The sequence below is a fragment of the Nyctibius grandis genome, chromosome 5 (assembly GCF_013368605.1).
Source record: "Nyctibius grandis isolate bNycGra1 chromosome 5, bNycGra1.pri, whole genome shotgun sequence".
Classification (NCBI taxonomy): domain Eukaryota; kingdom Metazoa; phylum Chordata; class Aves; order Nyctibiiformes; family Nyctibiidae; genus Nyctibius; species Nyctibius grandis.
In genome coordinates, this window is record NC_090662.1 from 79,548,621 (window position 1) to 79,560,906 (window position 12,286).

Below are 12,286 nucleotides of genomic sequence, written 5' to 3' on the forward strand. Positions count from 1 at the left end.
TGGTGTCAGTCAGATTAGTCAGTGGGTGAAGAGATTCATGGTATGGAGAGACAGATTGTATCTTGTCTGCATTATGCATGAGTAGGGAGATCCAACTGTTGTTTTAAAGCCAAATGCAGGGCAGCTTGTTCCACGAATGCCACCTCATGGCATTTTTAAAAAATCATGCTCTTTGGAAAACTCCCTGCCATGTGTCCTGTACTCCTCTCCTTTTTTATTACAAGGGGCACTTGCATGACAACTGGATTTTTGTACTCTAACACTCTCACACCTTCCTGCGAGTTAGAAGCATGACTGGCACCTCTCCAGTGATGACTGTGAAGAGTTTGACTTCCAGTGGAGAATGAGTAGCAAAATGATCAAAGGTCATGTTTTCTTTTGAAAATGCTCTTGGTTACAAAGGAAGGAGAAAAATACAGGAAATATGTTGTGAGCAAATACAACTATTTCCCCGCAGTACAGTTCAGGGCTGTTCATGAAGTATTAGGCATTTTCCTTCTGCTGTGTTCAAACCTGGGAACTTTCCATCTTCTCATTTGTAGGTAATTGGAGACTTAAGCTTCTCCGCATATAATTTAATTTTACTCTTGGCCACAGAAATTGGAGCGTGAATCGTTTTAACTTTCTCTTGCCTGTTTTACTTGCTTATGTACTCCTGAGCATTATTATTAATCCAGGCCCTGTCTAGAGGCCAGTTCCTCCCTTCTGGATCACCCTGCTTATGCGTGCATAGATTCTTTTAATTACGGGAAGGACACACTGCTCTGATGAGATCTGGTATCTCATCAGACCTACCATGTGTCATGAAGTTTGAGGCAGTGTTACACAGGGGATGTGCTCGTTGCACTCCATTTGCCTGCCAAAAATATAGTTAAAATATGTGACTATTGGGAGGGAGAATGATGAAAACAGGGAAGGGATTTCTGAAATTGGTACTGTTTCAGAGATGTGGGGACTCAAGGGGGGAAATTCTGTTGTTGCTTTTTATAATGAGCTGTCAATTCAAAGTTGGAAGCCAGGCAATCTTAGACAGTGAGAGGGTGTCTTTGGGGAAAAGTGGAAAGAATTTTAGGTGCTTATGATGGTATGTTTACCTGCAGTGTTTTATCTTAAGCTTTTTTCCCTTTCCATTACTCTTAACTGCTTGGTAAGAATTCTGATGTTTTCTGAATCTGTTATTTTGCTGTACACATTCATATAAACTTTGCTTTGCTTTTTTTTTGTGCTTTCTTCTACAGTTTAGAGCTAAGTAGAAGGCAACTTAAATTATTGGAGAAACGCTTGGAGGGGAAATACAGGTTTTCCAGAAAGCAAAAAAACCTTGCAATTAGGCCTGATTGTTATAGGATATTAGGACTGAGTGTTAGTTACCAAGGAAACTCCCCCCGCCTCTTTTTTTTTTTTCCAGCAGCCAGAATAAATGTTCAAAGCGTATGCCTAAAATAACAAAGCAAGGTGATGATGCTGTCTGGAAGACTTTTGCTACTTCCCCTTTCCAAGGTGCTATCTTACCTGTTTTACAGGCTGGATTGAATGAGTGCAGCGTCCCACTGCTAATCGCTCCAGACTTGTGCTATAGAGAATTGTTTGTGCGAACTATAGGGAGGCTTCAAGCTGCATTTCTGGCTGCTGGCTCTTGTGCTGTCTTGCACGGCAGTGGCTTCAGGTTGACTATTATTGAAAAGAATGCTGTGAAAAGGGAAAATGCTTTAATTACCTCCTCTGATTTCTGACCCAGTTATGTAATACAGGGATAATTTCTTTTTAATGATGTATTAAATGCCTTGTGCACTTACTGTAAGATACAGCTGGTAAACTACAGCTATATGGGGTGGGGAAGTCTTATTTTCTGATGTTTTATGGTATTTATAAGAAAAAAATAATTTGTCCAGGAAATTTTTGCTGGGCATCTGGAAAGCTGGAGAAGAGCATCAGATTTTTTTTTCTGATTGCAAGTTAGCATTCCGAAATGAGCACCTAGAAATAAGAAAGATATATAAATTTGAGAACAGTGAATAGGCTTTTCTCCAAAAACACAGCCTTGCACACACCTGAGAGGTTTTCCTGTAAAGTAGTGGTTGTTCCATTCTGGTGCAGTCAGAAAGAGGATTTGTGGGAACAGGACCGAACCACTATAATGGCAGTCTCTCTTCCCTAGGACCTCTAAATAAGGAATCAGTGCTGGCTTTTGCTCAGCTTCCTCTGCAAGTAGAAGAGTACCTAGCAAAAGATTCAACTTCAAAATAGTGGAGCTGCATTTCCCTGGGACCCCTTTAGAAAGAAAACTGACAGTTCCTTGAGAGGCATGGCTGACCGTTCCTCTTTGAGGTGATTTTGACAGAAGTCTTCACATTCATTAGGCCTGCAGCTTACAAAATTATCTTTGCCTGTCACATCAATGTTCAGACATTTATAGTAAAAAGAGGTCATTTGAAAGGCTTTCCAAACTGACCAGGGGTTGGTTTTTTTGTGTGGTGATGTTTTAGGGGGTGGGAGCAAGGGGGCAAAGAAAGAGGGAGAAGGGGGATGAAATAATAGGTACTCTCTGGATTTATATAGTAGTTGTCATTATTGAACATACAAATATCCAACATTATTGTTATGTGTGACTCCTTCACCCTTTTTTTTTTTTTAACCCATCAAGCTCCTACAACCTTTCTGTTGTTCAGTCAGAAGAATGCAATTAATCGCATGGTGATAGATGAGCAGCAGAGTCCAGATATCATACTCCCTATCCATAGTCTCAGGAATGTTCGAGCCATCGATTATGACCCCCTGGATAAGCAGCTGTACTGGATTGATTCTCGGCAGAACATCATACGGAAGGCACAGGAAGACGGCAGCCAGGTATGCTGCAGGTGATGGAATTACTAAAAGATGAGGGAGGCATACCCTACACACAACAATGAATGATTGTACGTGAATAATTTAGATACACGGACTTCCTGTAGATTACTAGCTGTCACTTGGTAAAACAAGTGGCATCTGGAATTCCTGGAGTCCTCAGGTGGTAATCTGGGAGGTGCAGCAAGAAACAAAACGTGGAAAACAAAGGCCAACTTAAAAATACTGTTGTTCACAATGCGTTATTTGCTCAACACTGTCTTTTGGCTGTGGACTGTCGGAAACCCCTATCTGAGAGAAGTGAAACATGGAAGGGGAGGCTCTTGGGAGAAACAGAGTGTGTGAGAGAGGAGGAAGAGCTGCAAATGAGCAGGGTGCAGGGGCATTGACTCTGACGTGAAGAGGGTGGGACTTTGTGAGCACACGGCTGTGCCTGAAGCCTCACAGGTTCTGGTAGTGGATAGGAAGAGCTGTTGTCAACTACAGAGGCACTGAGCGAGAAAGCTGAAACTAGTGACCTGTAAGAGATGTAGCAGGCTTGGGAAAACGTGTTTGACTGGGGAATACAGGAAAAGTAGAGTAGGATAGAAGGCAAAAGGTGATACAGGTTTAGTGAGGTTAATTGTGAGCAATGACTCCTTTCACATTTTAAAATAGATTTTTTTCTTCCTGATATTTTTGAATGAGGGAGGAATGGGAGACGAAGATGAACAACACAGAGGTGCTATATTCAGTTTAATTTGAAAGAGAGTGTGGTTTCTGGTGGTGGGTGTGGTGGTAGTTGGATCCTGCTGAAATGCCCTTTGTAATATCTAAATAATTTAACACCCAAAACTAGTCAAAGGCACCAGGTTTTTGCCAGCTCCAGCAGAATAAACAAATGCAAGACTGTAGGCACACCCTTTCATAGAAGTGACAAGAAAGGCAAATTTTCAGGTGAAGTTTAATTTAGGGGTGAGAGAGTAAAAGCTGCTCACCTCAAAAGCATGAAGTTTTCCAAAAAGATTATGTAAGGCCATGTTTTGTGAGTTATCAATCCTCTTCAGATTTTTGAAAAGTTCATGAAAGATGTCGGTTAGGTTCACCTTTCACTATAGGGAGACTATGCAGTTTCTTTCTAAAAAATAATAAGTTAAAAAACCAGAAAGGCATGTAAACTCTAGCAGTCTGGACCAGTAGAAGGCAAGAACTTTGAAGCAGAAAGGTGTTACCTGGAAATGCTCTAAAGCCACTGTCTTACGCTAGCTGATATGCTTTCTGTGTGTTGTCAGAGTTGCCTTCCCATTGATTATTCATCCTTATGTCTCCCAAGTGTGATGGGAGCAATGGTGGAGGAGAATGAGGCAAGAATTTCAAGTGCTGTCTGGCCTCACTTTGCCCGAGTTTTTATCCATTCAGCTGCAGCTTTGGCAATTCGTGGCGAAGTGTTTCTGTTGTAGAGTGCTAAATGTGCTGGGTTTGGGTCTATCCAAACTGTACTTAGAGTTGTCAAGAAAGCAGAGGAAACGTGGAAGCTGACGCTGAGTCTTCAACATAGAGACAATTTGGACTTATTGGTCAAACTTACTAAGTCTTGTGAGCTGCAGCCAACTTATGTGATTGCCATTACAACAAACCATCAGGACTAAGTGTCTATATCTGATTAAAGGTGTTGGTGGGGCAACTGAACCTCCGTGTCTCCTTACTTTATTATAGTATTTTGGCTGCCCCCCTTTGCTGAGCAGTAGTTTGATGTGGTGCATCCATAGCAAATAGAATTGCTCACGTTGGATCAGATTAAATGTTTTTCTGTGGGTTGTTTTTCTTTCCCTTGTAGAGCCTCACTGTTGTGACAAGTCCAGTTCCCAATCAGAACCTAGATATGCAGCCTTATGACCTGAGCATTGACATCTACAGCCGCTATATCTACTGGACCTGCGAAGCAACTAATGTGATCAATGTGACACGCCTGGATGGGAGACCAATGGGAGTGGTGCTCAAAGGAGACCAAGATAGGCCCAGGGCCATTGTGGTGAATCCAGAGAAAGGGTATGTAGCTGAAATAGTGATGTGGGGAAATTCAGGCTGAAGGTCTTGAGAATCAGTTTGTTTTCTTGCTGCTGGTTGGTTTCTGTTTGTCAGAATAAAAATACCTTTGACATTTGTTAAGATGTCTTGGTCATACAGCAAAAATGTGGAAAGATCAAATAAACTTTTTTCCTCTAACCATTCCTATTCCAGATACATGTATTTCACCAACCTGCAGGAAAGGTCTCCTAAAATTGAGAGAGCAGCATTGGATGGAACTGAACGAGAGGTCCTTTTTTTCAGTGGTTTGAGCAAGCCCATAGCCTTAGCTATTGACAGCCAGCTAGGCAAGTTGTTCTGGGCTGATTCAGACCTGCGGAGAATTGAAAGCAGTGACCTTTCAGGTAGAGTAGCACTTTAATTCAGTGATTCATTTGTGTGGTGTGGGTGTGGGGGAATGCAGAGAAAGGTGTCTTCTTTTCCTTCCTACTATAAACAGTCTGTACTGTGATTCTAATCGCTCCCGAAATTCCCAGCCAGGGAACGTGCATGATTCATGCAGCGTGCCTTTACACTCTCATGCCTATATCTATGATTTGCATTATTAATTGCTACACATGCTATTTACTTCAGTTTCTCACTGCAAGGCCTTCGTGTGGTTTCCCAAAGTCAGTTCACAAATAAATTGCAGCAGTTTTGGAAAGCGGAGGGAGAGGGTTGTTTTTCAAGGCATTGGTTTTGGTGCAGTAGTCTGTCAATCAGAGTAAAGTTTCCCGTTAGTGGAAAAAATCTTTCCTGCAGAGTTAAAGCAGCAGGTGTGCAGGTCACTTATGTGCCTGTCATTTCGGGTGAAATGATGTGAGAAGGATAGAGCAGATCTAACATCTCTCTTTTCTCAAAAGGCAAAAACCTCCCTCTTCCAGCTATGGAATTCTCTTGCCTGCTCCCTAATGTTGGTTATGCTGCTTGTCTGACCTCCTCTATGAGTTGATTCAGCTCACTTAACCACATAAGCAAAAGAATAACCTAACAACAATATACAGGAAAAGAGAAATAGAGGACAGTGTTCTGTTGGTTTGGAAAGCTGAATTGGTTCAGCAAGAGTCCAGCAAGCAAGCAGAAATGGGGCAAGAGAAGACACAAAATCATGCAGTAAGATTGAGAGAGACTGAGATGTTTCTTATTTACTAGCCTGATCCAGCAAGCTGCTGGATCAGCTCAGCTGTCTCCTGTGGCTTTGGTAGTAATTTGTTGTGATATGAGGTGGGCGGGATGTTGCTGATGGGAGTACCAGGACGTTCTGAGCACATGCATACCCATGTCTGTTAGGTGATGGGCTATATGCCTCCCTCACTCTGCTGCTAGTGGAGGGCAGTGGCAGAATTTCTCCTTCCTCTGCAGTAAGTCCACCCCTGGTTTGAATAGTGCATGTCCTTGTACTTCAGCTGAGTGTCATTCTGCTACCAGAAGTACACACATAAGGAAATAAGGACACGCTTTACAATCTGTGAGCGAGTTTGAAAATTTAACGAGTGTGGTAGTCTGTAGTAATGTCTTTCACTGATGACATGATACCTTCATTCAAAGTAGCAGCATGTAATCCCACTGACACCAGTGCGATTTTCAGCCTTTTATTAAGCTGCTAGAATAAGCTTTTGTTTTGGAAAACATTTCAGGTTTTCTAGATGATTAGAATTGAGGCTCAGCAAGATAGTAATTTTTTCAGTGATTAACGTGGTGTGTCACTGGAAGATTGAGGATCACTAATGAACTGCAATATCCTGACTGTTTACTATTTTAAAGCATAGGACATAAGCTGAGTTAGTGAATTGTTTTTTTAGGAAAAAAAAGTGGTATGGTGTATCCTGGTATGTTCTAGGCTATCCTGGATCCAAGGTCTGCATGAGTAAAGTAATGGGCAGCCATGGAACATCATATGTGCTTTGTTTCTGTCTTTATGTCTGTTATTTGCCAGGAATTAGGACACCAGAGGAGGAGATGGGTCTAAATTCTAATCTAGTCTGGTTTTAATGATTCTCCGTTTTTTTAAAATAGATGGGGCTGTTGGATCACCAGTGTTGTGTGGTGAAAGCTCATCATGTTTTTGAAGAACTTGAAGAAAAATCATTCCAAAACCTCTCTTGCTTTTTGGTATTTGCATGACAAAGATTGCTATAATCACCACTATAAATGGCTAACTGCTGAGGTGCATTCCTGTGCTTAGGAATGCTGATTAATAGGCTCTTTTGACTGGCAGAGTAATTTTTCTGCATGTTAGCTTCTTAAAAACATGCAGAGTCTCTTGCTCTGTCAACTCTGTAGATGCCAGTACTCATAAAGAGAAGGAGAGCTAGAGTGCCTTTTATGTGATGCAGTCCTCCTCTTCCTCCCTGTCCTTTAGGCATGCAGTTAGGACTCGGTTATGCTGTCCAAATGAGAGATCCTGTTGAAGCTAACCAGATTCTTCACATGATTAAGGGGTTGTTTGTGAAAAGATGACTGGAATTAGCTCCCTACCATGGAAACTATTTGGAAATTAGTTCTTCTATTCCAGAATAATTAGTGTGATTTGGAAACGTCTATAATGATTCTGGAATTAAGTAATTTTTATTTGGAAATAGAATGACCTATGGGTATGTCCTGATTTTTGTGTGTGTGTGTTTGTTTTTAAGTATTTTTGTAAAAGTTATTGCTGAAAAGAGAATGATGATGCCAGGAGACAAAGCTCCTCTTAATGACATCTCCCTTTCATCTGACATTCCCAATAAAGAGGACTAGCACCCTGATGAGCCAGCTTTGGATTTTATTGTTTGTTTATGGAAGGAGAGATTTCAGTGTCTCGGTTTAGTCAGAAATAGTCAGTTGCACTTAATCACAAATATTAAGAAGAAAGATAAGGACATTAAGGGAGTGAAAATTTCAAGCTTCAGAGCTTTAGGAGCGTACTTCAAAATGCCACACTGATTGACATGGGCATGGCAGAGCAGGGCATGTACAGACTCCATCTGGGTAGGTCAAGGTCTTAGTTTTAACTATATTCCTTCCTATCATCTTTGCATTTTCCCCTATTCCCAGTTTAGCTTTTCTTCTCCTTGAGATGCAGGTTGCTGTTTTTTACCTTTTCCCTATACAATGAGTCATGTTCATGGGCGTTAATAGATGGCTGCAGTTATTTAGTTGACTTATATCACTCAGTCTATTAATTCCTACATCAGTCTGGGTATAGCCTCCTTCAGAATCCATCAACATCTTTTCTTAATCAGATCATTGCTGGGGTTGTTCCAAAGTGGTGGGCGAGAGCCCAGTCTAGCTGAGCTTTAATATTTGAATTTCCGTGTTCTGCTTTAGATGTTACCACTTGCTAAATGTTTGGAAGGTTACTTAACTACTGAACTCTGTATGCATTTAGTAAAAAGGAGATAAATACACTTTTCATAGCTGAATTTGTTTATAAGTCATTATCACTGACATACTGTTGATTAATTCTCAACAAGCCAATAAACATTCTTGCTACAAAACAAAGCAGAGGGATAGAACTTGATCAAATTGTAAAATCATAAAATATATGTCTTTTGTCCCATAGCATTATCTTGTGTGGGTTCGGTAGAGACATGGTAAAATTTTTCTGTGATATTCAGTTGTACTAGTATATTTTTACAGGACAAAATATAAAAACTTATTGGAAATTGTTTTGTGGATGAACATACGCAAAGCTATTGTCTGCTATAGTAAAAGTGAAAAATAAGCTTAGCAGTGAGCCCAGATATCTGAAATACCAAGATTTATATGTAAATTTTCAAGCTGTGGCCTAATTTGAGACTGTGTGATATTGTTTCAGCATTTCAAAATTGAAGCAGCTTCCTTATGAGTAATTTTATGCTCAGAATCTGATAAACCTCACTGAATATTTGAGTGTTAATGACCATGTCATATCATGTAAAATAACCAAAGCATGGATTAAACCTCACTCTTCAGCTCTGAGGTTTTGAGTAACATATTTTCCTTCTGTGTATGAGTTATGAAGTCTTCACCATCTTTGGACAGTCTTTAATGATACCTTTGAAACAGCTGCTGTCTGTCTTCTGTTTATGTGGCATGTTAACCATGAAGTGTGGCAGTTGCTCTTGACTATATTTAATGCCAGGTAATCTAGCATAAAAGCCAACAAATACTGTTCAGAGGTGTAAGGCTAAAGTGTCTTGGCTGCTACCGATGATTGCTAAAGGAACTGAGGAAAGTAAGTTTTTGCTAGGAAGAAAGGATCGTTCCCAATTTAGCATGAAAACCTTAGTGAAGGTAATGTAGTTGAAACGAAAGAATATGAGAAAGTTACAAGTCAGGTGTTTACCTTAATCTCATAATTCACGTGAAAAGTACTAACTACCTTGTCTTCACTTGGATTTTATCCTGTATTAGTTAACTCAAGCTAATAATCCGTTGTCTTATTCCCTGTTGTATGCCAAGACAAAGCAGTTAATCTCTCCAAAAAAGGGATAGAAGAATGAAAAGAATTACCAATTCCTATCCTATTGATAAAAGACTGGATAGGCTCGTAAGAGCAGAGTCCCCAACTCCAGGTGTTTCTTAAATACAGTAAATATATTTGAAGCACAAAAACTGTCGTCTTGATGAAAGTAGAAAAAATATTTTATCATCTGTCTGCAAAATGCATCAGTCTTGCATCAGAGGACCCAGGATTGCTTGTGTTTTTATAGTAGGATTATGTGGTAATGTAAAATTAGTGGAAAATAGTCGTGTCAGTAGCATGAAAAATGTTTGTGATAGTATTTCAGTTGATTCTAGTTGAGCTAAACCACTCTTTCCCTTCTGTAGGTGCTAACCGGATTGTTTTGGAAGACTCTAATATCTTGCAGCCTGTGGGACTAACTGTATTTGAAAACTGGCTGTATTGGATTGACAGGCAACAGCAGATGATTGAAAAGATTGATATGACTGGTCGAGAAGGACGTACAAAGGTCCAAGCTCGTATTGCACAACTCAGTGACATCCATGCTGTGAAAGAGCTCAACATTCAGGAATATAGTAAGTGCAATCCCTGTTTGCAAGTGCAAACAGTGCTTGTGGGGCTGGAGGCAAGGAGTGGCCACAGAGAGATGAGCCTGTTTTGCCTTGTCACTGATCGACATCAGTGCAGATCTGAGGGGGGCAGAAGTTGCTATTGTTTTGTGTCTGTACATCGCCAGGGTGCAATTAAGTTTGTTTTCTTCAGGCAGTTGGCAGTGGACTGGAAATCTATCACAAACCCAGTGTCATGTTTTGTTGCTGATGACAACTTTATTGGTAGTCCCATACAGGCACCTGGCATTTGAGTGTCTATAGGCACAGTGGAAAGGTCCTGTTTTTCCTAGTGGACGATTATGGCTGCAACACACTAGTGAGTTACTATTAGGTGTTTACTCCATCTAGACAAAGACAGCTCTCAGGACCTTTTACTAGCAGTAAATGTTCCAATGGACTGCCTGCCTTGAAGGCAAAGTGAACAGTTTTTGTTGGTGTCAATTCATATTGAAAGTAAACGACGGAAGAGCAACGTTGCCTTGCACAAAGGAAGTGTGTATTAAATAACAATTTGTGTTGAACATGGCTGCACTTTTAAAAGTTTTCTGTTTACAAGGATATAGCCTTTCCCCGCACACATGCGCTTGAAACAATGGGAGCTGGATGGTTAAAGCAGTGGAGCTGCTGTCATCCTGGAGGAAATAGGCCTGGTTAATAAGCTGTGGTGCATGCCTTGGAGAAATATGTAGAAAAATGTCTGGGGATGTTTAATTAAAGCACCAGTGCAGACTACTAGTAGTTTTGTTTGCTATTAATCTCAGTAAATCTGTCAGGAGTTCCAAGAGAAGTATGTTGTCCTTATTAAACATTAAAATGAAGAGACATATTTATCTAGAGCATGTTAATTTGAGTTTCGGAGACAGTATGGAAGCTTCAGAATACATAAATTAGAAAAGTTTACCTTTTTAATGATCTTTGGTAGAGAAAATCAAGTATGGAATCCAAGGCATCTTTTTGTATTACTAATGCTACTATTTTTGCTGCAGAACTAATTCGACCTTGCACAGGAAGCAAAATGCTTTGAGTACTGTTTACTGTTTTAGTAGACTCCATGGCATGATTCTCACAATGTTTCAGATCATGGACAATGATCGATGTGTCTAAAGGGAAATTATTGATGTGTGTAAAGGGAAAAAAATGCACACAACAAAATACAACTTTTTCAGAGTTGTTTTTAGTAGTGCTCTCCCCAGGGGGAAGGAAGTAATGAAGGGAGTCCTGTGTGCCCAAAGAAATCACTGAAAGGTCGAAAAAAGAGGTGGGGATGTCTTGTCAGTACCTGTCTTTTCTATTTTTAAAATCACAGGACAACATCCTTGTTCTCAAGATAATGGTGGCTGCTCGCACATTTGCATTGTGAAGGGCGATGGCACCACACGCTGCTCTTGCCCAGTCCACCTTGTTCTGCTGCAGGATGAGCTGTCCTGCGGAGGTAAGTCCTTCCCATTATCTGTGTCACTGAGCTCTCAGCTTCTGGGTTGGGGCTGGGGGAGTGTCTCCATCTCTAGGGTGGCTTCTGAGCGGAAAGAACGTGACAGTGCACCAGGTGCTGTTACACGCTTTTACACACTTGCCTCTTTGCCTCCCCCCTAGCTAAATCTGCAAGCATTGAGGAGTAAGAGAGGAGGAAAAATTCACTAGTTGACTGTTGAATAAGGATTTCTGTTCACCCTTTCTACTTGAGACCACTGAATTATTTCAACTTGATTTTTTAATTGTATGAGTTTTATTACTTTTTTTCTATCACTATATATGTTCTCCTTTTTCAAATAGTGGTAGATTCTTATGTTCTGGCATATTGCACAATGTCTGTGCCATTTTATTCTTCTCTGCTGTCCTTCTCAAACACGCCCTGTGCATGTCTTTCTGAACTGCAGTCCCAGAAGGGCGAGCTGCCTCCTCTGTAGTGATACGGCAACTGTAGCCTACGCCCTGGTGTCTCCAAGGGTGGGGTTGAAATGGGGGAGAGGAGAGGCACTTTGGTGCTTGGGTCTCTTCGTGCCACCGTACTGAATGGATTTATTATGCAATCTTCTCGCCATCAAGGCGACGTGTGGTCTCACAATGGAACAAGAGCTAACATAATCCAGATATTTTCTCAGAGCATGTTTAATACCAGGACAAAACAGGGGGGAGGAAAGGGGGATTAAATAAAAAGAGAAAAATCCACACTTATTTACTCCATAAGATTAACAGTTACTGTAGTAAATGTTAAATAACAGTTAACAGCTGTGTTGAGATAGTGGGACTTGACTAGATGGAGCAGTTTTTGTCGTTTTAAAAGAATTTTGACTGAACAGAGCTGTTGAGGGCACATAACTAGACATTGAGTCACAGTGCATCCATCTGCAGCGCG

The 12,286-nt window shown here is 40.7% G+C and overlaps 1 protein-coding gene across 2 annotated transcripts in view; it reads left to right on the top strand.

Annotated features, from left to right (window-relative positions):
• The window catches only part of LRP6 (LDL receptor related protein 6), a 130,257-nt gene that overhangs the window by 107,455 nt on the left and 10,516 nt on the right, over positions 1–12,286 (top strand). For both annotated transcript variants that reach the window (XM_068401150.1, XM_068401151.1), the window contains 5 exons: positions 2,645–2,847; positions 4,661–4,872; positions 5,065–5,255; positions 9,685–9,894; positions 11,237–11,362. In XM_068401150.1, the coding sequence (XP_068257251.1) occupies positions 2,645–2,847; positions 4,661–4,872; positions 5,065–5,255; positions 9,685–9,894; positions 11,237–11,362 (942 nt within the window). The remainder of the gene's footprint in view (positions 1–2,644; positions 2,848–4,660; positions 4,873–5,064; positions 5,256–9,684; positions 9,895–11,236; positions 11,363–12,286) is intronic.